At 35.5% G+C, this 26,360-nt stretch overlaps 1 protein-coding gene across 1 annotated transcript; it reads right to left on the bottom strand.

Annotated features, from left to right (window-relative positions):
• Positions 1-15,737: 15,737 nt before the first annotated feature.
• On the bottom strand, positions 15,738-25,847 carry LOC148600612 (uncharacterized). Its single transcript, XM_088558245.1, has 3 exons — positions 25,674-25,847; positions 21,571-21,727; positions 15,738-19,553 (listed from the first exon to the last, which is right to left on the bottom strand). The coding sequence occupies exons 1-3, from the start codon at positions 25,845-25,847 to the stop codon at positions 18,913-18,915; spliced, it is 972 nt and encodes a 323-aa protein (XP_088414371.1). The 3' UTR covers positions 15,738-18,912.
• Between the last annotated feature and the right edge of the window lie 513 nt (positions 25,848-26,360).

Genomic DNA, 26,360 nt, shown 5'->3' with positions numbered 1-26,360 from the left:
GAATGAGTGTAATGTAGATATCTTTTGTGGTAAAATTAGAGAGAAATTAAAGTTCCAACTTAAAGCCGATTAAATCTACCAATGACAACCCATGCTTTGCAAATTTTAAGGGGGCGCACGCCCGCCACGCCCCGCCTAAATCCGCCCCTGGCAAAACATAACCTTTGCAAAACTATATTCTAAGAATGGTTCCCGACCGAGTCATACCAAAGACTTAAAAACGGTACTCACTCTTGCAACAAGCATTCAGTGTTTAAGGAAATTAAGTGACGACTGATTGGCTCAGAGTCAGAGTAACATGTCAGAGTGGCAATACCTACCTGATGACTGTTGTTTATGTGAGCTGACAAGATAATGCTTAAGATCCAGCACAGCCTGTCGAACTAGTACAAAGCTAGGTCTGTTCGATTAGTAAATGATTGTACCATGCATGTAAAATATACACCATAGGACGTTAAACCATAACCGATCAATCATTTTAAGAATGGTGAGGATTTCACATTAAGGGGGCGAATAGTTAAAATTTCACCACTTTTTTGGTTAAATTTTTGAAATATTCTTCTGGAGTGGGTGAAATGTCGATTCATTTGTTGGTAAAATGGGCGAAAAATTAAGTTTATAACCTAAAAATCTGTATCCAGTGTTTGGTATAGTGTCTGTGTCCAGTGTTTGGTTTGGTATAATGTTTGTATCCAGTGTTTGGTATATTGCCTGTATTCAGTGTTTGGTTTCGTATATTGTCTGTATCCAGTGTTTGGATTGGTATAGTGCCGGTATCCAGTGTTTGAAATAGTGTGTGTATCCAGGCTTTGGTTCGGTATAGTGTCTGTATCCTGTGTTTGGTATAATCCAGTGTTTGGTTTTATATAGTGTCTGTATCCAGTGTCTGAATCCAGTGTTTCGTTTGGTATAGTGTCTTTATCCAGTGTTTTGTATAGTGCCTTTGTCCAGTGTTTGGATTGGTATAATGTCTGTATCCAGTCTTAGGTATAGTGTCTGTATCCAGTGTTTGGTATAGTGCCTGTATCCAGTGTTCAGTGTAGTGTCTGTATCCAGTGTTTTGCATATTATCTGTATCCAGTGTGTGGTTTGTTATAGTGTCTGTATATTGTGTTTGTTTGGTATAGTGTTTCTATCCAGTATTTGGTATAGTGTTTGTATCCAGTGTTTTGTATAGTGTTTGTATCCAGTGTTTGGTATAGTGTTTGTATCCAGTATTTGGTATAGTGTTTGTATCCAGTGTTTGGTATAGTGTTTGTATAATGTGTTTGGTATAGTGTCTGTATACTGTGTTTGTTTGGTATAGTGTCTGTATACTGTGTTTGGTATAGTGTTTGTATCCAGTGTTTGGTATAGTGTTTGTATACTGTGTTTGTTTGGTATAGTGGCTGTATCCAGTGTTTGGTATAGTGTTTGTATCCAGTGTTTGGTATAGTGTTTGTATCCAGTGTTTGGTATAGTGTCTGTATCCAGTGTTTGGTATAGTGTCTGTATACTGTGTTTGTTTGGTATAGTGTCTGTATCCAGTGTTTGGTATAGTGTCTGTATCCAGTGTTTGGTATGGTATAGTGTTTGTATCCAGTGTTTGGTATAGTGTTTGTATCCAGTGTTTGGTATAGTGTCTGTATACTGTGTTTGTTTGGTATAGTGTTTGTATCCAGTGTTTGGTATAGTGTCTGTATACTGTGTTTGTTTGGTATATTGTTTGTATCCAGTGTTTGGTATGGTGTCTGTATACTGTGTTTGTTTGGTATAGTGTTTGTATCCAGTGTTTGGTATAGTGTCTGTATACTGTGTTTGTTTGGTATGGTGTCTGTATCCAATGTTTGGTATATTGCCTGTATCCAGTGTTTTGTGCAGTGCCTGTATGCCTTGTTTTGTGAGGTATAGTGTCTTTATCCAGTGTTTGGTGTGGTGTATTGTCATCATCAATTGTTCGGCATAGTGTATGTATCCAGTGTTTGGTTTTCTATAGTATCCAATCAATTTTAGGTGAAGTGTCTTTATCCAGTGTTTTGCATAGTGTCTTTATCAAGTGTTTAATATAGTGCCTATATCCAGTGTTTTGTTTGGTACAATGTCTGTATCCAGTGTGTGGTTTGGTATAGTGTCTGTATCCAGTGTTTGGTATAGTGTCTGTATGCAGTGTTTGATATTGTGTCCTTATCCAGTGTTTGATATAGTGTGTGCATCCAGTGTGTGGTTGGGTAAAGTGTCTCTGTCTAGTGTGTGGTTTGGTATAGTGTCTGTTTCCAGTGTTTCGCATATTGTCTGTATCCAGTGTCAGGTATAGTGCCTGTATCTAGTGTTTGGTTTGGTATGGTATCTGTATCCACTGTTAGGTGAACTGTCTGAATCCAGTGTTTGGTATTGTGTCTATATCCAATGTTTTGTATAGGCACTGTATCCAGTGTTTGATATAGTGTCTCTATCCAGTGTTTGATATAGTGTCTCTATCCAGTGTTTGATATAGTGTCTCTATCCAGTGTTTAATATAGTGTCTCTATCCAGTGTTTGATATAGTGTCTAAATGCAGTGTGTGGTGTGGTATAGTGTCTATATCCAGTGTTTGGTATAGTGTCTGTATCCAGAGTTTGGTATAGTGTGTGTATTCAGTGTTTGGTATTGTGTCTTTATCCAGTGTTTTGTATAGTGTCCGTATCCAGTGTTAGGTACAGTGTCTATATCCAGTATTTGGTATAGTGCCTGTATCTAGTGATCGGTATAATGTCTGTCTACAGTGTTTTGTTTATTGTCTGTATCCAGTGTGTTGTTTGGAATAGTGTCTGTAACCAGTGTTTGATATAGTGCCTGTTTCCAATGTTTAGTTCTTTATAGTGTCTGTGTCCTGTGTTTGATGTAGAGTCTGTATCCAGTGTCTTGTACAGTGACTGTATCGCATGTTTGGTACAGTGGCTGTCTTCAGTGTTTTGTTTGGTATGGTATCTGTATCCAGTGTTAGGTACAAAATCTGTATCCAGTGTTTTGTTTGGTATAGTGTCTGTATCCAATGTTTAGTTCTGTATAGTGTCTGTGTCCTGTGTTTGGTGTAGAGTCTGTATCCAGTGTCTTGTACAGTTGCTGTATCGCATGTTTGGTACAGTGGCTGTTTTCAGTGTTTTGTTTGGTATGTTATCAGTATCCAGTGTTAGGTACATTATCTGTATCCAGTGTTTTGTTTGGTATAGTGTCTGTATCCAATGTTTAGTTCTGTATAGTGTCTGTGTCCCGTGTTTGGCATTGTATTTGTCACCAGTGTTTTGTACAGTACCTGTATCCCGTGTTTGGTACAGTTCCTGTATCCATGGTTTGGTTTGGCATATTGTCTGTTTCCAGTGTTTGGTTTGGTATGGTGTCTGTATCCGCTGTTAGGTGTACTGTCTGCATCCAGTGTTTGGTATTGTGTCTATATCCAGTGTTTTGTATAGTCACTGTATCCAGTGTTTGGTATTGTGTCTGTATCCAGTGTTTTGTATAGTCACTGTATCCAGTGTTTGGTATAGTATCTGTATCCAATGTTTGGTACATTGTCTGTATCTGGTGTTAGGTATAGTGTCAGTATACACTATTGTCTTTGGTATAGTATCTCTATCCACTGTTTTCTATAGTGCCTGTATCGAGTATTGTTTTGGTGTAGTGTCATTATCCATTGTTTATTATAGTATCTTTATCCAGTGTTTGGTTTTGTATAGTGTCTATATCCAGTGTTTGGTTTTCTACAGTGCCTGTATCCGGTGCTTAATTCTTTATATTGTCTGTGTGCAGTGTTTAGTAGAATGTCTGCATCAACTGTTTGGTACAGTGCCTGTGTCCAGTGTTTGCTACAGTGGCTGCATTCATTCTCTGGTACAGTGCCTATATCCAGTGTTTTGTTTGGTATAATGTCTGTATCCAGTGTTTGTTATAGTGTCTTTATGCAGTGTTTGGTATTATGTCTGTATCCAGTGTTTGGTATAGTGCCTGTATCCACTGTTGGGCATAGTGTTTGTCTCCAGCGTCTGTATCCAAGTTTTGGTTTGGTATAGTATCTGTATCCAGTGTTTGACAGTGTCTGTATCCAATGTTTGGTCTGGTATAATGTCTGTGTCAAGTGCTAGGTACGTTTTCTGTATCCAGTGTTTGGTTTGTTATAGTGCTTTATCCAGTGTTTAGTATAGTGTCTGTATGCCGTGTTTGGCATAGTGTCTATGTTCAGTGTTTGGTATAATGTCTCTATCCAGTGTTTGGTATAGTGCCTGTATCTAGTGATCGGTATAATGTCTGTTTTCAGTGTTTTGTATATTGTCTGTATCCAGTGTGTTTGGTATAGTGTCTGTAACCAGTGTTTGATATAGCGGTTGTGTCCAATGTTTAGTTCTGTATAGTGTCTGTGTCTTGTTTTTGGTATAGTGTCTGTATCCAGTGTTTTGTACAGTGACTGTATCCCGATTTTGGTACAATGTTGGTATCCAGTGTTTGGTTTGGTATGGTGTCTGTATCCAGTGTATGATATAGTGTCTCTATCTAGTGTTTGGTTTGGTATGGTGTCTGTATCCAGTGTATGATATAGTGTCTCTATCTAGTGTTTGGTTTGGTATGGTGTCTGTATCCAGTGTCTGGATTTGAATAGTGTCTATATCCAATGTTTGGTATAGTGTCTGTATCAAGTGTTTGGTATGGTGCATGTATCCACTGTTCTGTAAAGTCTCTGTCTCCAGTGTTTTGTGTAATGTCTGTATCCAGTTTTTGGTTTAGCAAAGTGTCTGTTACCAGTATTAAGTAAAGTGTCTATATCTAGTGTCTGTATTCAGTATTTGTTTGGTGTAGTGCCTGTATCCAGTATTTGGTTTAGTGTAGTGTCTGTATATAGTATTTGGTAGACTGTTTTTATCTAGTGGTTTGTATAGTGTCTGTTCCCAGTGTTTAGTGTGGTATAGTTTCTACATCCAGTGTCTGGTACAGTGCCTATATCCAGTGTTTTTTTGGGTTTTTTTTTTGGAATATTGTCAGCATACAGTGTTTTGATTTGTATAGTGTCTGTATCCAGTGTTTGTTATAGTGCCTGTATCCAGTGTTTGGTTTGGTATGGTGTCTGTATCTAGTGTTTGGTTTTGTATAGCGTCTGTATCCAGTGTTTGGTATAGTGCCTATATCCTGTGTTTGGTTTCGTATATTGCCTGTATCCAGTGTTTGGTATAGTGTCTGTATCCAATGTTTGGTAAAATGTCTGTATCCAATGTTTTGTATAGTATCTGTATCCAGTATATGGTTTGTTGTAGTGTCATTATAAATTGTTTGGTATAGTGACTACATCTAGTTTTTTGGTTTTGTATATTGTCTCTATCAAGTGTTTTTTATAGTGTTTGTATCCAATGTTTGGTAGAGTGTCTGTATCTCGTTTTTCGCTTGGTATATTGGGTGTGTCCAGTGTTTGCTATAGTCCCTGTATCAGGTGTTAGGTACAGTTTCTATATCCAGTATTTGGTATAGTGCCTGTACCTAGTGATCGGTATACTGTCTGTCTATAGTGTTTTGTATATTGTCTGTATCCAGTGTGTTGTTTGGTATAGTGCTGTATCCAATGTTTGGTATAGTGTCTGTATGCAGTGTTTGGCATTGTGTCTATGTTCAGTGTTTGGTATAGTGTCTCTATCCAGTATTTGGTATAGTGCCTGTATCTAGTGATCGGTAAACTGTCTGTCTACAGTGTTTTGTATATTGTCTGTATCCCGTGTGTTGTTTGGGATAGTGTCTGTAACCAGTGTTTGATATAGCGGTTGTATCCAATGTTTAGTTCTGTATAGTGTGTGTGTCCTGTGTTTGGTATGGTTTTTGTCCCCAGTGTTTTGTACAGTACCTGTATCCCGTGTTTGGTACAGTTCCTGTATCCAGGGTTTGGTTTGGCATATTGTTTTTTTCCTGTGTTTGGTTCGGTATGGTGTCTGTATCCACTGTTAGGTGTACTGTCTGCATCCAGTGTTTGGTATTGTGTCTGTATCTAGTGTTTTGTATAGTCACTGTATCCAGTGTTTGAAATAGTGTCTGTATCCAATGTTTGGTACATTGCTGTATCCGGTGTTAGGTATAGTGTCTGTATACAGTATTTTCTTTGGTATAGTATCTCTATCCACTGTTTTCTATAGTGTCTGTATCGAGTATTGTTTTGGTGTAGGGTCATTATCTATTGTTTGTTATAGTGTCTTTATCCAGTGTTTGGTTTTGTACAGTGTCTATATCCAGTGTTTGGTTTTCTACAGTGCCTGTATCCGGTGCTTAATTCTGTATATTGTCTGTGTGTAGTGTTTAGTAGAATGTCTGTATCAACTGTTTGGTATAGTATCTGTATCCAGTGTTTGACAGTGTCTGTATCCGATGTTTGGTCTGGTATAATGTCTGTATCAAGTGCTAGGTACGTTTTCTGTATCCAGTATTTGGTTTGGTATAGTGTCTGTATCCAGTGTTTGGTATAGTGTCTGTATCCAGTGTTTGGTATAGTGTGTGTATGCAGTGTTTGATATTGTGTCTGTATCCAGTGTTTTTTTATAGTGTCTGTATCCAATGTTTGGTCTGGTATAGTGTATCTATCAAGTGTGTGGTTTGGAATAGTGTCTGTATCCAGTGTTTCGTATAGTGTCTCTATCCAATATTTGGTTTGACATATTGTCTGTTTCCAGTGTGTGTTTTCTATAGTGTCGGTATGCAGTGTTTGGTATAATATCTGTATCCTGAGTTTAGTATAGTGCCTCCATCCAGTGATCGGTATACTGTCTGTCTCCAGTGTTTTGTATATTGTCTGTATTCAGTGTTTTGTTTGGCAAAGTGTCTGTATCCAGTGTTAAGTAAAATGTCTGTATCCAGTGTTTGGTATAGTGCCTGTATCCACTGTTCGGTATAGTGTTTGTCTCAAGTGTTTTGTATAGCGTCTGTAACAAGTGGTTTGCTTTGTATAGCGTCTGTATCCAGTGTTTTGTTTGGCAAAGTGTCTGTATCCAGTGTTAAGTAAAATGTCTGCATCCAGTTTTTGTTTTGGTATAGTGTCTGTACCTGTGTATGATATAGTGTCTGTATCCAGTGTTTTCTACAGTGTCTCTATCCACTCTTTGGTTTGGTGTAGTGTCTGTGTACAGTATTTGGTTTGCTTTCTTTATCTAGTGTTTTGTATAGTGCCTCTATCCATTTTTTTGGTTTGGTACAGTGTCTGTATCCAGGGTTTTGTACAGTGTCTGTATCCAGTGTTTCGTTTGGTGTAGTGTCGTTATCCGTTGTTTGGTATAGTGACTGTACCCAGTTTTTGGTTTTGTATAGTGACATTATCCAGTGTTTGGTATAGTGACTGTATCCAGAGTTCCGCCTAGCGTCTCTATCCAGTGTTTTGTATTTTGTCTGTATCCATTGTATGGTTGTGGTATAGTGTCTGTGTCCAGTGTTCCTTATAGTGTCTGTATCCAGTATTTGGTTTGGTGCAGTGTCTAAATGCGGTGTTTGGTATAATGTCTGTATCAACTGTGTGGTACAGTGCCTGCATCCATTCTTTGGTATATTGTCTGTATCCAGTGTTTAGTGTGGTATTGTGTCTGTATCCAATGTTTAGTTTTGTATAGTGCCCGTGTCCGGTGTTTGGTATAATGTCTGTATCCAGTGTTTTGTTTAGTGCCTGTATCCAGTGTTTGGTGCAATGTCTGTATCCAGCGTTTCATTTGGTATGGTTTCTGTATCCAGTGTAAGGTACATTGTCTGTATCCAGTGTTTTGTATAGCGTCTGCATCCAATGTTTTGTTTGATAGAGTATCTGTATCCAGTGTTTGGTAGTGTCTGTATCCAATGTTTGGTTTGGTATAGTATCGGTATCAATTTTTTGGCTAAGTTACTGTATTCTTTGTTTGGTATAGTATCTCTATGCAGTGCTTGGTATAGTGTCTGTACCCAATGTTTGGTTTGGTATAGTGCCTGTATCCAGTGTTAGGTTCGTTGTCTGTTTCCAGTGTTTGGTTTGGTATAGTGTCTACATCCAGTGTTAGGTACGTTGTCTGTATCAGTGTTTGTTTTGCTATGGTGTCGGTATGCAGTGTTTGGTATTGTGTCTGTATCCAGTGTTTTATATAGTATATGTATCCAATGTTTGGTTTGGTATAGTGTCTGTATCCAGTGCTAGGTACAGCGTCTGTATCAAGTGTTTGGTATATTGTCTGTATCCAGTGTTTGGTATAGTGCTTGAATCCAGTGATCGGTATAATGTTTGTCTCCAGGATTTTTGTATATTGTCTGTATCCAGTGTTTAGTTTGGTATTGTGTCTGTTTTTAATGTTCAGTTTTGTATAGTGTCCGTGTCCGGTGTTTGGTATAATGTCTGTATCCAGTGTTTTGTACAGTACCTGTATCCAGTGTTTGGTGCAATGTCTGTATGGTATGGTTTCTATATCCAGTGTTATATACATTGTCTGTATCCAGTGTTTTGTTTAGTATAGTGTCTGTATCCAATTTTTGGTATAGTGTCTCTATCCAGTGCTTGGTATTGTTTTATGTATCCAGTGTTTTTTTTATAGTGTCTGTATCCCTTGTTTAATTTGGTATAGTGTCTGTATCCAGTGTTTGGTATAGTGTCTACATGCAGTGTATGTTGTGGTATAGTGTCAACATGCAGTGTGTGTTGTGGTATAGTGTCTGTATCTAGTGTATGGTTTTGTATAGTGTCTGTTTCCAGCGTTTCGCATAGTGTCTGTTTCTGTTATTAGGTATAGTGCCTGAATCCAGTGTTTCGTTTGGTATGGTGTCTGTATTCACTGCTAGGTGTACTGTCTGTATCCTGTGTTTGGTATTATGTCTGTATCCAGTGTTTGTTTTGGTTTATTGTCTGTATCCAGTGTCTGGATTTGTATAGTGTTTGTAACCAGTGTTTGGTATAGTGGATATGTCCACTGTTCGGTATAGTCTCTGTCTCCAGTGTTTTGTGTATTGTCTGTATCTAATTGTGTTTTGGTATAGTGTCTGTAATCTGTGTTTGATATAGTATCTGTCTCCAGTCTTTGATAAAGAGTCTGTATCCAATGTTTGTATAGTGTCTATATCCAGTGTTTTGTTTTTTATATGGTCTTTATCCAGTATCTGGTTTGGCAAAGTGTCTGTATCCAGTATTAGGTAATGTGTCTGTATCCAGTGTTTTCTATAGTATCTGTATCCAGTATTTGGTTTGGTATAGTGTCTGTAAATAGTTTTTGGTATACTGTTTTATCTAGTGTTTTCCATATTGTCTTTCTACACTCTTTGGTTTGGAACATTGTCTATCTCCAGTGTTTGGTATAGTGTCTATATCCAGCGTTTGGTTTGGAATGTTGTCTACATACAGTATTTGGTTTGTATAGTGTATAGATTAGTATAGTGTCCAGTGTTTGGTACAGTGCCTATATCTCGTGTTTGGTTTGGTATATTGTCTGTTTAGAATGTTTGGTTTTGTATAGTGTCTGTATCCATTGTTTGGTATAGTGTCTGTATCTAGTGTTTAGTTTGGTATAGTGTCTGTTACCAGTGTTTGCCACAGTTCCTGTATCCAGTGTTTGGTATAGTGTCTGTATTCAGTGTTTGGCACAGTTCTGGTACCCAGTGTTTGGTTTGGTATGGTGTCTGTATCTAGTTTTCGGATTGGTATAATGTCTGCATCCAGTGTTTTGTATAGTGTCTCTATCCAGTGTTTGGAATGGTGTCTATATCGAGTGCTTTTTTTCGTATAGTGCCTGTATCCAGTGTTTGGTTTGGTATATTGTCTGTATCCAGTGTGTTGTTTTGTATAGTGTCTGTATCCAGTGTTTGGTAGTTTGGTAAAGTGTCTGTTTGCAATATTTCGTATAATGTCTATATCCAGCGTTTAGTACAGTGCCTATGTCCAGTCTTCCGTTTGGTATGGTGTCTTTATCTAGTGTTTTGTGTAGTATGTATCCAGTGTTTGGTTTGGTATAGTACCTATTTCAATTGTTGGGTTTCATATAGCGTCTATATTCAGTGTTTCGTTTGGTATAGTGTCTATAACTAGTGTTTGGTATAGTGTCTGTGTCCAGTGCTTTGTATGGTATAGTGACTGTACCCAGTGTTTGGTATAGTCCCTGTATCCCGTGTTTGGTTTGGTATATTCTCTGTATCCAGTGTGTGATTCTGTATATTGTCTGTATCCAGTGTTTGGTATAGTGTCTGTATCCAGTGTGTCCTTTGGTATAGTGTCTGTTGCAATGTTTCGTATAGTGTCTATATCCAGTGCTTGATACAATACCTGTGTCCAGTGTTTCGTTTAGTATGGTGTCTGTATCCAGTGTTATGCATAGTGTCTGTATCCAGTGTGTGGTGTGGTATAGTGTCTGTATCCAGTGTTTCTTTTCGTGTCTGTATCAAGTGTTTAGTTTGGTATAATGTCTGTATTCAGTGTTTGATCCAGTGCAATCCAGTGTTTGGTATAGTGTTTGTCTCCAATGTTTTGTAAAGCATCTGTATCCAATGTTTTGTATGGTAGAGCATCTGTATCCAGTATTTGGTAGTGTCTGTATCCAATGTTTGGTTTGATATAGTATCTGCATCAAGTGTTTGGCAAAGTTACTGGAGTCTTTGTTTGGTATAGTATCCCTATGCAGTTCTTGGTATAGTGTCTCTACCCAGCGCTTGGTATTGCTTTATGTATCTAATGTTTTTTTTTATAGTTCCTGTATCCATTGTTTAATTTGGTATAGTGTCTGTATCCAGTGTTAGCTATATTGTCTGTATCCAGTGTTTTTTTATAGTGTACGTATCCAATGTTTAGTTTTGTATAATGTCCGTGTCCTGTGTTTGGTATAATGTCTGTATCCAGTGTTTTGTACAGTGCCTGTGTCCCGTGTTTGGTGGAATGTCTGTATCCAGCGTTTCATTTTGTATGGTTTCTGTATCCAGTGTTAGGTACATTTTCTGTATCCAGTGTTTTTTTTTTGTATAGTGTCTGTATCCAATGTTTGGTTTGGTATAGTGCCTATACCAACAGTTTTGTTTGATAGAGTGTCTATATCAGGTGTTTGGTTTGGTATAGTGCCTATATCAGTTGTTTTGTTTGATACAATGTCTGTATCCAGTGTTCGGTAAAGTGTCGGTATCCAGTGTTTTGTATAGTGTCTGTATCCAGTGTTTGGTATAGTGCATATATCCAATGTTTGGTTTGGCATATTGTCTGTATCCTGTGTTCTGTTTTCTATAATGTCTGTACAGTGTTTTGTATAGTGTTTGTATTCAATGTTTGGTTTGGTATAGTGTCTGTATCCGGTGGATGGTATAACCTCTGTATCAAATGTTTGATTGGGTATGGTGTGTGTATCGAGTGTTCAGTAAAGTGTCTGTATCCAGTGTTTGGCTTGGTGCAGTGTCAATATCCAGTGTTTGGCTTGGTGCAGTGTCAATATCCAGTGTGTGGTTTAGTGTCTGTATGCAGTGTTTGGTTTCGTATACTTCCTGTATCCAGTGTTTCGTTTTGCCTAGTGTCTGTATCCAGTGTTTGGTTTGGTATAGTGTCTGTATCCAGTCTTTGGTATTGTGCCTGTATCCAGTCTTTGGTATTGTGCCTGTATCCAGTGTTGCTTTGGTATGGTTTCTTTATCCAGTGTTAGGTATAGTGTTTGTATCCAGTGTTTGGTGTCGTATATAGCCTGTATCAAGTGTTTCGTTTTGCATAGTGTCTGTATCTAGTGTTTTGGTTTGTATAATGTCTGTATCAAGTGCGTGGTGTAGTATCTATATTCAGTGTTTTGTTTGATATACTTTATGAATCCAGTGTTTGGTTCTGGTGTAGTCCCTATTTCAATACTTTGGCTTGATAAAGTTATTATATTCAGTGTTTGGTTTGGTATAATATCTGTATTGTTGGGTAAAGTGTCTCTATCCAGTGTATGGTTTGGTATGGTGTCTGCATCCAGTGTTAAGTATAGTGTGTGCATCCACCAGTGATAAGTAAAGTGACTGTATCCAGTGTTTGGTTTGGTATAGTGTCTGCATCCCGTGTTTGGTTTCGTATATTGTATATATCCAGTGTTTGGTTCGGTATATTGGCTGTATCCAGTGTTTGGTTTTGTATAGTGTCTGTATCCAGTGTTTGGTATAGTGTCTGTATCCAGTGTTTGGTATAGTGTTTGTATCCAGTGTTTGGTATAGTGTCTGTATACTGTGTTTGTTTGGTATAGAGTCTGTATCCAGTGTTTGGTATAGTGTTTGTATCCAGTGTTTGGTATAGTGTCTGTATCCAGTGTTTGGTATAGTGTTTGTATCCAGTGTTTGGTATAGTGTCTGTATACTGTGTTTGTTTGGTATAGTGTCTGTATCCAGTGTTTGGTATAGTGTCTGTATCCAGTGTTTGGTATAGTGTCTGTATCCAGTGTTTGGTATAGTGTCTGTATCCAGTGTTTGGTATAGTGTTTGTATCCAGTGTTTGGTATAGTGTCTGTATACTGTGTTTGGTATAGTGTTTGTATCCAGTGTTTGGTATAGTGTTTGTTTCCAGTGTTTGGTATAGTGTTTGTATCCAGTGTTTGGTATAGTGTCTGTATCCAGTGTTTGGTATAGTGTCTGTATCCAGTGTTTGGTATAGTGTCTGTATCCAGTGTTTGGTATAGTGTTTGTATCCAGTGTTTGGTATAGTGTCTGTATACTGTGTTTGGTATAGTGTTTGTATCCAGTGTTTGGTATAGTGTTTGTTTCCAGTGTTTGGTATAGTGTTTGTATCCAGTGTTTGGTATAGTGTCTGTATCCAGTGTTTGGTATAGTGTTTGTATCCAGTTTTTGGTATAGTGTTTGGTATAGTGCTTATATCCAGTGTTTGGTATAGTGTCTGTATCCAGTGTTTGGTATAGTGTTTGTATCCAGTGTTTGGTGTAGTGTTTGTATCCAGTGTTTGGTATAGTGTCTTTATCCAGTGTTTGGTTTGGTATAGTGTCGGTGTCCAGTGCTTTGTGTATTTTCTATACCCATTAATTGGTATAGTGTCTTTGTCTAGTGTTTTGTATAGTGTCTGTATCCAGTGTTTGGTTTGGTATAGTCAGGGTATTCAATGTTTGGTTTGGTATAATGTCTGTATCCAGTGTTTGGTATAGTGTCTGTATCCAGTGTTTTGCATAGCGTCTGTATCCAGTGTTTGGTATAGTGTCTGTATCCAGTGTTTTGCATAGCGTCTGTATCCAGTGTTTGGTTTGGTATAATGTCTGTATCCAGTGTTTGGTATAGTATCTGTATCCAGTGTTTTGTATAGCGTCTGTATCCAGTGTTTGGTTGGGTATGGTGTCTGTATCCAGTGTTAGGTGTAATGTCTGTATCCAGTGCTTGGTTTGGTGTAGTGTCTGTATCCAGTGTTTGGTATAATATCTGTATCCAGTGTTTTGTATAGTGTCTGCATCCAGTGTTTGGTTGGGTATGGTGTCTGTATCCAGTGTTAGGTATAGTGTCGGTATCCAGTGTTTGGTTTGGTATAATGTCTGTATCCAGTGTTTGGTATAGTATCTGTATCCAGTGTTTTGTATAATGTCTGTCCAGTGTTAAGTACGCTGTCTGTTTCCAATGTTTGGTATAGTGTCTGTATCCAGTGTTTGGATAGTATCTGTATCCAGTGTTTGGTAAAGTGGCTGTATCCAATGTTTGGTATAATGTCTGTATTGAGTGTTTTGTATTGTGTCTGTATCCAATGTTTGGTTTGGTATAGTGTCTGTTTCCAGTGTTTTGTTTTGTATTGTGTCTGTATCCAGTATTTGGTTTGGTATGGTGTCTGTATCTAGTGTTAGGTATAGTGTTTGTATCCATTGTTTGGTTTCGTATATTGTCTGTATCCAATGTTTGGTTTGGTATAATGTCTGTATCCAGTGTTTTGTATAGTGTCTGTATCCAGTGTTTGATATAGTGTCTGTTTCCTCTGTTTGGTTTGGTATAGTCAGGATATTCAGTGTTTGGTTTGGTATAATGTCTGTATCCAGTGTTTGGTATAGTATCTGTATCCAGTGTTTTGTATAGCGTCCGTATCCAGTGTTTGGTTGGGTATGGTGTCTGTTTCCAGTGTTTCGTTTTGTATAATGTCTGTATCCAGTGTTTGGTAAAGTATCTTTATCCAGTGTTTTGTATAGTGTCTGTATCCAGTGTTTGGTTTGGTGTAGTGTCATTATCCAGTGTTTGGTATAGTATCTTTATCCAGTGTCTTGTATAGTGTGTTTGTCCAGTGTTTGGATTGGTATAGTGTCTGTATCCAGTGTTTGGTTTGGTGTAGTGTCTGTATCCAGTGTTTGGTATAGTATCTGTATCCAGTGTTTTGTATAGTGTCTGCATCCAGTGTTTGGTTGGGTATGGTGTCTGTATCCAGTGTTAGGTATAGTGTCGGTATCCAGTGTTCGGTTTGGTATAATGTCTGAATCCAGTGTTTGGTATAGTATCTGTATCCAGTGTTTTGTATAATGTCTGTCTCCAGTGTTAAGTACGCTGTCTGTTTCCAATGTTTGGTATAGTGTCTGTATCCAGTGTTTGGATAGTATCTGTATCCAGTGTTTGGTAAAGTGGCTGTATCCAATGTTTGGTATAATGTCTGTATTGAGTGTTTTGTATTGTGCCTGTATCCAGTGTTTGGTTTGGTATGGTGTCTATATCCAGTATTTGGTATAGTGTCTGTATCCTGTGTTTTGTAAAGCGTCTGTATCTAGTGTTTGGTTTGGTATAATGTCTGTATCCAGTGTTTGGTAAAGTATCTGTATCCAGTGTTTTGTATAGCGTCTGTATCCAGTGTTTGGTTGGGTATGGTGTCTGTTTCCAGTGTTTCGTTTTGTATAATGTCTGTATCCAGTGTTTGGTATAGTTTCTTTATCCAGTGTTTTGTATAGTGTCTGTATCCAGTGTTTGGTATAGTGTCTTTATCCAGTGTCTTGTATAGTGTGTTTGTCCAGTGTTTGGATTGGTATGGTGTCTGTATCCAGTATTTGGTATAGTGTCTTCGTCTAGTGTTTTGTATAGTGTCTGTATCCAGTGTTTGGAATAGTGTCTGTATCCAGTGTTTGGTTTGGTATAGTCAGTGTATTCAGTGTTTAGTTTGGTATAATGTCTGTATCCAGTGTTTGGTATAGTATCTGTATCCAATGTTTTGTATAGCGTCTGTATCCAGTGTTTGGTTGGGTATGGTGTCTGTTTCCGGTGTTTCGTTTTGTATAATGTCTGTATCCAGTGTTTGGTATAGTATCTTTATCCAGTGTTTTGTATAATGTCTGTATCCAGTGTTTGGTATAGTATCTTTATCCAGTGTTTTGTATAGCGTCTGTATCCAGTATTTGGTTTGGTATGGTGTCTGTATCCAGTATTTGGTTTGGTATGGTGTCTGTATCCAGTTTTAGGTATAGTGTTTGTATCCAGTGTTTGGTTTCGTATAGTGTCTGTAACCAGTGTTTTGTTTTGTATAGTGTCTGTATCCAGTGTTTGGATTGGTATGGTGTCTGTATCCAGTGCTAAGTATAGTGTCTGTATCCAGTGTTTGGTTTGGTATGGTGTCTGTATCCAGTGTTAAGTATAGTGTCTGTATCTGAAACTACATTGGCTACCTAATGTTTTCTTTTTTTTATCTCTGTATTTCACAATGATATATGCATAGGGCTTGAAATTAGCAGGGGCTCACTCGCCAATGGCCTCTAAAATTTGGAATGGGCAGGGTCAACAGTGATGACAACAAAGATGTTTGATGTAATGAGATACATGCATAAATATAAGAAGATTTATTTACCACTTTCTTTATACAATCTATGGATAAAAGATACATAAGTACAGTGTCACTAGCAAGAAATTACATTATTTGTACAGTAGATTTTTTTTAAAATGTAAATACATGGAAGTTAATATAAAGAGGTTAAAACCATACATATACAAACATTAAACATATCTAAGTGAATAACTTAACGAAAGGAAAAGATTGTGTTGTACTGTAAAGATAGTACATGTATATACATTTGATTCATAATATAAATAAAGATTTAAATAAAATAAAGTCATGATATAGCTAATTTTATAATTCATTCAGCATCATTTAAAAAAATAACTATATTTTTAACAATTTGTAACCTGTACAAAAAAATCAATGCTTAAGTTACAACAGTTCTGATACTTTAAGTTGCCAACCATTAAGTTGGCTGGAGACTTATTCTTTTTACCCTGTCTCTTCTTCTTATTATTATTTATATTATTATTTTGTAACTTGGTATACATTTTCAGCTCAAGGGTCAAAACAAAATCAAAACAAAATTGCATGCATTTAGGCGACCGTTTTTAAAGTGGCCACCAATACATAAAAAATTAACAGTTGCCCAATTTCAATGAAAATTGATATTAAGGATATTTTTGCCATCCAAATTAATAATATGCAGCTTATTAAATAGATTAAATTGTATATCAGCTGCCAATATTTTAAAAATGACTGCAAACACCATTTAAATTGAAAGGCATAAGATTTCTATGAAAATTGATATCTAGGAAAATTAGGCTATCCAGAATAATGATATTAGCTAGATGGACAATATAGAGATTGTGCCAACAACCAATTTTTAAATGGTTGCCAATACAATAAAAAATTTCTAATTTTATATCGATCAAAAGCTCACCAGAGTTGATGTTGTCTTATTATGTGTTACATGTACATGTATATGCCAACTCTAAATAAAACTAATTTATTTATTTATAAACTTGTATGATTTCAATAACTAGAGGCTCCCAGGAGCCTGAATCACTCACCTGGTTAAAGGTTGTCTTTCAAGAGCAATAAATTTAACAAGGAGTTATCCAACAATTTTGACTCAACAAGACTTTAGTGGACCATCTTAAGGATCATTGCAGCAAGTGAAAGTTTCTTTCTATCTACATGTATTATAGTTTATTGGCAGAAAACTGTAAAAAAAAAAAGGCATTTTACATATTTCAAGGGCAATAACTCTTACAAGGAGTTGCCTGACAACTTTGATCCCTGAAGAGCTTTGAAGGCCTTATAATAACAATTGAAATAATTATGCTAAACCTAATGGTTTTGTACATATATGCTAAAAACACACAGTCTGACCCCTATGTTCTATTTTTAGTGATGGTGGCAATGTTCTTTAATGGATTAAAAATCCCCATATCAGTTCTATGTAGGATACCTCAACAAAAATTCTTACTAAGTTTGATTCCAATTAGTCAAGTGGTGTCAGAGGAGGAGATTTTTGACAAATAACATTCCAAATAGCAAAAAAGAAAAAGCGGCGAAAAAGGGCAATAACTCCAACATGGCTTAACAGATTACAATAAATATTTGACCACAAATAGATCTCATCATGCTGAACACTTTCACCTCACTTCACAATTTGGCTAAACCTAAGGGTTTAGGAGATATATGCAAAAAAAAACTACTGTTTGACTACGTACATGTAAGTTCTATTTTTAGTAATGGCGGCCATGTTTTTTAACGGATCAAAAATCCCCATACCAGTTCCATGTAGGATACCCCAAGGAACATTCAAAGTAAATTTAGTTCCAATTGGTCAAGTGGTGTCAGAGGAGAAGATTTTTGAAAGAAATAACATTAAAAATAGCAATAAACGTTGATACCAAGTTTGATTCTTATTGGTCCAGTAGTTCACAGGAGAAGAGTTTAGAAAAACTGTTCAGGATAACAACAGATGAAGACGACGGATGCATGTGATGGCAGTACCTCAAATGGCTTTTGCCCAGAAGAGCTAAAAAGGACAGTTACTCCAATATGGGTCAACAGATTTTCATCAAAATTTGACCACTGACAGATCTCATCATGATAAACACTTTCATCCCATGTCAGAATTTGGCTAAACCTAACGGTTTTAGAGATATATGCAAAAACTGCTTCTGACCCCAGTGTAGTATTTTTAGCAGTGGCCATGGTTTTTTACCAGATCAAAAGTCAAAACAGTCATTTGTGCAGGATACTTTAAGGAACAATTTCATTCAAGTCCCATCAGTAGTTTCAAGAGATGTTTGAAGAATTGTTAATGACAACAGACGCCAAGTGATGGCAATAGCTCACATGGCCCATGGCCAAGTGAGCTAAAAATAGATCTGGAAAGGGGAGGCAACTTCTACATGTTTTGCAGAAACATAAATTTAAACTTTTTTCATACATTTAATAATTTTGATTTATTATTAAGTTTCATGTACTTACATGATTTTCCTGTCTAAATTCCAGCTCATTTAATGATTCATCATATGTTCTGCATGAATTAAAGTCATTAAGGAATATGAAGAGCACTGGTCAATGCATTTGTATTTTAATTTCAATTCTAGTTCTTCAGATTATATCAACCCACTTTTTCATAAAAAAACTGATCCCACCTTGAAATGATGTTGAAAAATACATTGAAGATTAATGACTGTATTCCACTAAATATCAAATGTTAAATATAAGTAGAGACCTAGTCAGTACTTTGAGCCATTTACACTTTAGCTGACCCTGTCTGAAGACATAATTTCCTTTCCCTAAGTGATGCACAGGGACTTGGGGTCATGAGTTAAGATCCATTAAATGGACAAAAATGTATTAACATGCTGTTTAACTATTTTATACATTGTACAGCCATGGATAATAAAATGTGAAAAATAATTACCGGTAAAACAGCATTTTAGTACATTGTTTGTCCATTTAATGGATCCAACTTATGATCCAAAGTCCATGTGCATGACACTATTATAAAACTAATATATTTTGTAGTTATGTAAAAAGTTAACGGCATTGGATGGCAACCTCACAGGCAAAATGATAACAATAATAGCAATCTAAAGCAATCATCAGGTTGATGGATCAATGATATGTGTAGGATATATCACTGATCAATAATTGTAGTTGTTAAGTACATGTAAGTACTGTTTTCTAATTGTTTCAATACAAAATATGAGAGACTTTGCAAAGTGAACTATACTTTAAACTTAACCATGGCATACCTTTAATTCTTCATATTTGATTTTAAGGTTCTCTCGACGATATTGATCAACAGGTTCATCAATGAACCAGTTGTCCTTCTTTTTAGGACAATATGGTTTGTGCACTTCAAATGCAGTTTCATTTCGATAAAAATCTATATGGTCACCAACCCTTTCAAAAAATTGGGCATTATACTTCTTCATTTTATCACTTATTCCTGAACAAAAGATTTGATAATTTATTGTAAGCCAAAGCAAAACTACAGCAGTTTGGGATATTTTAGGTACTGTAAGGTCTATTTTCAAATCCATTTCTGCTGTTTCAAGAAGAACATCTTCCTCAGAGTCATAGAAAAAACACTTCACTTTACCATTTGAGATTCCTATTCCAGGGACTAAACAACTGTGCATTCGCTCCCTATTCAACTTGCATTGAAGAAATGAAAATACCACTGTTTCACTTATCATCTTTGCGAGATCCTTCTGGTCAAAACCTTCTTTACCATCTTTGAATTTTACTTCAGTGGACGAAAATGATGACACACTTTCGTTGTCTCCTTGTCCTTGTTTTGAGATAGCAGTACAACCAACTGGTACAACATCATTGATCAAAATATCACTTCTACCATGCCATCCTTTTATGCAACCTTAAACAAATAAATTACTATAAGTCTATTATCATATATTAAAAAAGTATATTCAAAGTTGGATTTACATGTACCTATATAATAAGATTATCCACACACTGTCCAGCTAAGCACTGGGTTTCTTTCTTCATATTCGTTCCTTTTCAAAAATCTTGGGAGTTTCAATAACTCCATTCACAGATGTAGAAGGAGTAATGGAAAAGATAAAGATACCCCCTCTGTCTCCATATTAAAACTAGTCAAGCAATTCCTAGCCATATGTTCCCCATTGTCGCCAAAAAAAGAAGTGCAAAAGTCCCATAACTCCTGCAAAACTTGTTAAACAAAATGGTGGCACAAAATGGTTACTACATGTAACAATCCTACGAACTTTGAACAAATCCGTCCAGTGGTTTCCAAGATGCTGCATCCACAAATTTGACTGGATGAACATACAAGCACATACATACATGCAAACACACACACACTAGTATTTCTAACCCCCCCCCTTTTGCATTGCAGCCGGGAACAAAACTGTAATCAATGCTCATTATCTTGACATCAACCACGCCCATATTTGATAATATGCACCTTTTGTCCTCCAAATTGATTAAGATCCAAATCCAATTGAAGGTGCACAATAGGAATATAGAGTAAAGTTTCTGCAAAAGTTTCATTAAATTCTTTTCCGTGTTGTAAGAGGAGATACAGATAAGATATTGGCACACTATATTCATAAAAAGTAAAGTTAATGTGTTGCTTTGGAAACACCTAAAACATTCAGTTCAAAGTCTAAAATAGAAAGTACGCGTCTTTAATATGTACATGTACAGGTATATGTGCTAAGTTTTGTGCATACCACAGGGCAGGCTGCAACTGGCCCTAAGCATCATTATACACAGGTACAGCAAAAAAATAACATAAAACATAAACTGAAGGTGAAAATGAAACAGGCATACAGAGGCCAGAAATTCTTGATTTTGGACAAGCACAAAAACTGTGGCAGGGTTAAAGTACTTTAAAGTCTGGCCATGTCAAACAAATATTACAAAATTAAACACACCTAAAATCAGTTCAAAAAGGTCTGAGCTCCTTGTTACAATAGAAATAAAGAACCTGAATATAAACTACACAACTATACAAACTAAGGACTACTAGCAGCTGACTGACATGCCAGCTCCAGACCAATTTAAACCTACTGTACAAAAAGTTATGTCCCCATCATATGTAAAATACATCCCAATTCTTCTAATATGTATGAAATGACATTACTTTAAATCAGAGTTAAATATTAAGTGTAAAGCCCTTATATGTAGATCAAATCAATTATAATTAAGGTAATTCTTTTTTGCACATCTTCACATTATACCCTGAACTTTATATAAAAGTTCATCATACTCTATTGAGCAGTTAACTATGTGCTTACAAGCTTTGAACATGTAAAACTTTATAGTATAATTATCTTCCATTGGTCCTCCCACAACAGGCACTTCTATCATTTTGAAAAATCAAAAGAAAATTGTATTCTTTATTTCTGTAAGCTATTTATCAAAAGTTTTGTCCATGTTAAAAGAATCTTTTACCACAAGAAGTAGAATATTTACTTCATCATATTCATCTAAATTGGAATTCTTGAACTTTGTTATCTCGAGAGAAAAAAATTGACACATGGTTTTCTATTTTGTTTCTAAATCTAAGTTGTTTTGGTAAAGATTATATATGGAACTCCTTTAAAATTGCAGATGATCCTCTAATCTATGCTTAATGTATAAATATAACCACATTGTTTTCATCAGATAAACCATAATTATGATTTTGTACTATTATTTCAGCCTTTTAGACAGAGTTGTTTCCCCTTTGCAATGGTTGAAATGCTAAATTTGAGGTTTCTGCACTATAGACTTTTTCTGAACTTATTTTGGTCATAATGCTATAGCTTAGAACTTAAATATCTTCTGTTGCAATTTGTTAAGACTAAGGGCAAAAATTAGTTAGACTGACTGGACTATCACAAGAATTGCCATTACAGGCTACTTACCAAACGAAGTATCTCCCTTTTGTCCAAATAATTCATCATGTTGTGAACAAGGACATATATTTCCACATGTATATGATTGATGATGATCAAATTTGTAGTTTTTCCCAATTGAAAGAGGAAATAACAAATGCTGGCCTAATCTCACTGACCATTCAGACTAATCCTTACAATCTTCATACTCAAGTATGGCAGAATGATCTGTAAAACAAAAAATTTTTCGTGTAACAATAGTAAGGCCTACAACAAGAGGGCAAATATACAGGTCAAAAAGTTTGTTTCCATGGGTTTTAATTGCAATTTTGAGTGGCTGCACTGATCCACACAAAAATGTTTCATTTGTAGAAGGAATTGAGGATAATTCAAAACATTCTCTGGCGGCCAAAAAAGATATCACTGCATGTGTGTGTATTTGTAATAGCAATAGACGTAGATGTAAACATAAAAAGGCCAGACGAAACTGTGGTGGTATTATACACATACTGCCTGCAATTGAGGGCGGTATACTGGATTACCACATGAAGGAAAAATATCACCCGAGATGTAGTCAAGGGCGATATTCTTTCCTGAGTGTGGTGATCCAGTATATCACCCTCAACTTCAGGCAGTATTTGTTATATTATACTGAATATCTTTTTAACCAGTATACCACCTTTCTATTGATAAACAAATATCAAAAGATCCATTGACTTAATATTTCTTATTGTGAAGTGTTTTTTTCCCTCTGCAAAACCATCCTTTAGCGTCCTTGTTAGCTCTAAGTTCATTAATTGCATCTTCATTAACCTCGGCAAAAGCCATTGTAATTGCCATCTGGTGATTTTGGTTTGGGCAGAAATTAGAAAATGTACAGTAATACCGAACTGCACAACGGTAAGGACAAGATACATTTCCGGTCGCAGCGGGTGGTATATTCGAAGGAAGGGTGATATACTCAAAGGAAGAGTGGTATACTGGAATACCTTTTATCCAATCAAAATTCAAGAATTTAATATAAAGTATATATAATATATCCATATATGTTGATCATAAATTGTGTAAAGGTGTAACAGCATTGCAGAATGATCATAAAGATATTGTATAAGCCAAGTTAGACAAAATGTTCTTTAATCTGAAGAAAAGCATATATCTTGAAATAGCTTATTTTTCTCCAGAAAACTCTCTTAATAACATAGATGACTTGAATGAAAGATATTCTCATTTACTTAGAAATATTGAATATTATAGCCTAGAAGATATTCTTATCCAAGGGGACTTAAATGCATACACCAATGATATTCATATTTTGTTTTAACTGATGATACACAATTCCCAAAAATGAATGATCCAAAATATGTTTGTGAATCTCAGCTTTATAGAAACAATCTCGATAAAAAAAAAACAAATAAAAGCAGTAAACTCTTGTTAGATTTATGTAGAGAAGAAGGTATAAGAATATTAAATGGAAGAAAACCAGGTGATTTACTTGGTAATTACACTTGTATAACATATAAGGGATGTAGTGTTGTTGATTATTCAATAGCATCTCATGACCTCTTCAATGATATTGGAACTTTTAATGTTCATGATTTTACAACTATTTCAGATCATAGTGCAACTAGCTGCTCACTGTTCACTTGCCTTAATAATTTGAAAATTTCACAAAAAGCTAACCTTGAACCCCTTATGGGCAAGTTCATATGGAATGAAGAAACACTGCTTAAATACTCAAATAATATTCAAAGCCCTCATGTAAAACAAAAGTTAAATGATTACATAAATACAATTTTATATGATACAGCCTTAAACTCTACTAAACTTATTAAAAGCTTCCTAAAAAATAAAAATAAAAAATTCCCCCAAACCACAGTTCACAGAATCTTGCCATGACTTCCCTGTAACTGTCACTTGTAAATAAAAATCCAATAATGGTGAGTACAGAAAAACCTTTTACTCTTTCTGTTCTAAATATAGAAGGCAGTGTAAAGAAGAAGAGAAAAAATGCAAAGCACAGATCTATGATAAGATCAAACAACTTCAATAAGGATCCTAAATCCTTTGGAATCTTATAAATAAACAAAACAGGTTATCAAAAAGCAATAAAGATGAAAAGTTTAATGAAGAAGAAGAATTTATAAATTTTTTTAAGGACATGAAATCTGGTCATTCAAAAATCAACAAATTTCATAAAATGATAATTTCAAACCTTAAGAATAATATTGCAGAAAATAATCTCAATAATGAAAACACTCTCAACAACAGAATAGACTCAAATGAAATATTAAAAGCAATTATGACACTAAAAAATGACAAATCAGCAGGAGCTGATTTAATTTCAAATGAGATTATCAAGTGTGGTACACAAGTCTCACTGAAACTATGTACGGTAAACTCTTTAACCTAATATTCAATACAGGATCATTCCCTAAAATATGGAACAAGAGTTACAATTCTTTAATATTTAAAAAAAGAGTTAAATTAGACCCATCAAACTATAGAGGGATATCAATTATCTCTAATCTAGGTAAACATTTTAATAAAATTATTCATGAAAGATTGCATCAATTTATTGAATCCAATAAACTGATCGATAAAATCAAATTGGATTCAAACCAAAATAAAGAACTACTGATCATATTTTTACCTTAAAAATCAATAATAGATAACTACAAAAGAAAGAAAAAGGAAGTCTGTGTCGCCTTTATAGACTTTAAAAAGGCGTTTGATATGGTTTGGCGATATGGCCTCTTCTATATATTATCAAAACATGAAGTCCCGCATAAAATTTTTAATATTTATTCTATGTACAATGTATCAAAACACAAAATGCCGAATTAAATTCCCAAACAGTTTAAGTCAATATTTTCCCTCCAGTTGTGGAATAAATCAAGGTAATGTCCTCAGTCCGACCCTTTTTAATCTGTTTATAAATGATATTTTTGACCAGCTTAAAAATGGGAACACTGAACCAATATTAATTCATAATTTAAAAATAACACCACTGATGTATGCAGATGATATTATTCTGCTGTTAGAAACAGAAAAAGGCCTGAAAAATGTAAACATTTTTAATGATTTTTGCATTTCATGTAAACTCGAAGTAAACACAAAAAAAATCAAAAATAATAATATTCAATTCAAATGGTAAACGTTTTCTCAACCACTTCAGTATTGATAAAAATATGCTAGAAACAGTAAAATCTTACTGCTACCTGGGCATTACATTTAACTACAATGGTAATTTGAATCTATCAAAAAATAAGCTAATGGAGAAGGGAAGAAAGGCCTGGTTTAAAATAAAAAAAGTCGTATCTATAGATGTTCCTTGTAATTTACTTGAAAAGTTATTTGACACTTTGGTAATATATGTAAATGTTATTCATTATGGGAGTGAGGTCTGGGGAGCTGGAAAAACTTTCAGTGACTCTGACCCATATGAACATTTACATTTGAAATTCATAAAAGAAATCATTGGAGTATATAGTAAAACTATAAACACTGCATGCTTAGCAGAACTGAACAGAACATCTCTACATCTAAAAGTTCAATTGAATACGATTAAATTTTTTAACCATATCCTTAATTCCCCAGATACACTAGTGTACAAAATATTCAGAGAAGTTAAAAACAACAAATTGTGGATGTCCCATGTAAAAAATATACTAAATAAATTTGGGTTCTGTCATCTCAACTTACAACTTAATAACCTTCAATTTTATATCAGAAGAATCGAACAAAGACTACACGATCAGTTTATGCAAAATTTAGTAAGCTCACTAGCTATGAGTGAAAAACTCATTTTTCCGTAAAATATTTATTCCGTCTAAAAGACCCCCATATATTGATTTATGTAAATCTAAAATAGAAAGATCTATCATCAGTAAATTTCGTTTGAGTGCACATGCACTAGAAATAGAAAGGGGACAGTATAAAAACATAATTAGAGAGAAAAAAATGTATTTGTAAATAATATGATAGTGGGAACATAGAGGATGAATATCATTTCTTCTCAGGGGCACCCACTACACACTGCAAAGAAATCAATTTAGTCTTGCCAATGGGCAGAACATACCCTGGTAAAAGAATTCAAGCAATTTCGTTCAAGCCATCCGCTGGTCTTCCTCTACAGCAATTTTAGGTGTAGCCTTATCTGTGAACTTCTCTAAAATATCTAAGCCATAAGAGAAAATGTCACCCACTGCAAAGGTGCCAGCTTCTTCGTATGCAGATATTGTGCAAGAAGCACGGCTGAAGGACTCCGAAATTCGCGCATTACATTCTACTATCTTCAACAAACGCATGTTCATCATTGAAGTTCCTTTGCATATCTTTTCACATATGGCTGCTAGCTGCTAGCTGCTTCATTTTTGGCGTGTCTGCGAGGAATTTTTCAAAAATTTCATACGTGTCGCGGGTCTTTTGTCTTTTCGCATTTGGTTCTACTTCCGAAGCCATTTTTGGTGGTCACAGCAATCGGAACTACTCGCCCACAAGAAGAAAGTCAGAGGAGTTCCGATGGTATATCGGGATGAATCGATCCAAATCGAATTAGTAGATGCAACGACATATTCTAAATATACATTAATAATACCTTTTGATGTGTTTATCAAATGAACTTGTCCAAATCTGGATTTTATCCAAGCCTGGATGGTATAAGCTTGTGACAACTAACTACCACTATTATAGATAGACTTTGTTTGTTTGTTGTTTTTTAAGATATATTCTTACTTCTTATCAAATATGATATTGTACGTGTATCTACAATACGCCAATTTATACAATTTATATTACCAGTTTCTTCGATGAAGTTACAC

This window comes from Perna viridis, chromosome 13 (genome assembly GCF_037379345.1).
Source record: "Perna viridis isolate PV_CMFRI_1.1 ecotype Kerala chromosome 13, ASM3737934v1, whole genome shotgun sequence".
NCBI classification, from domain to species: domain Eukaryota; kingdom Metazoa; phylum Mollusca; class Bivalvia; order Mytilida; family Mytilidae; genus Perna; species Perna viridis.
This window is presented reverse-complemented; position numbering and strand designations above follow the sequence as displayed.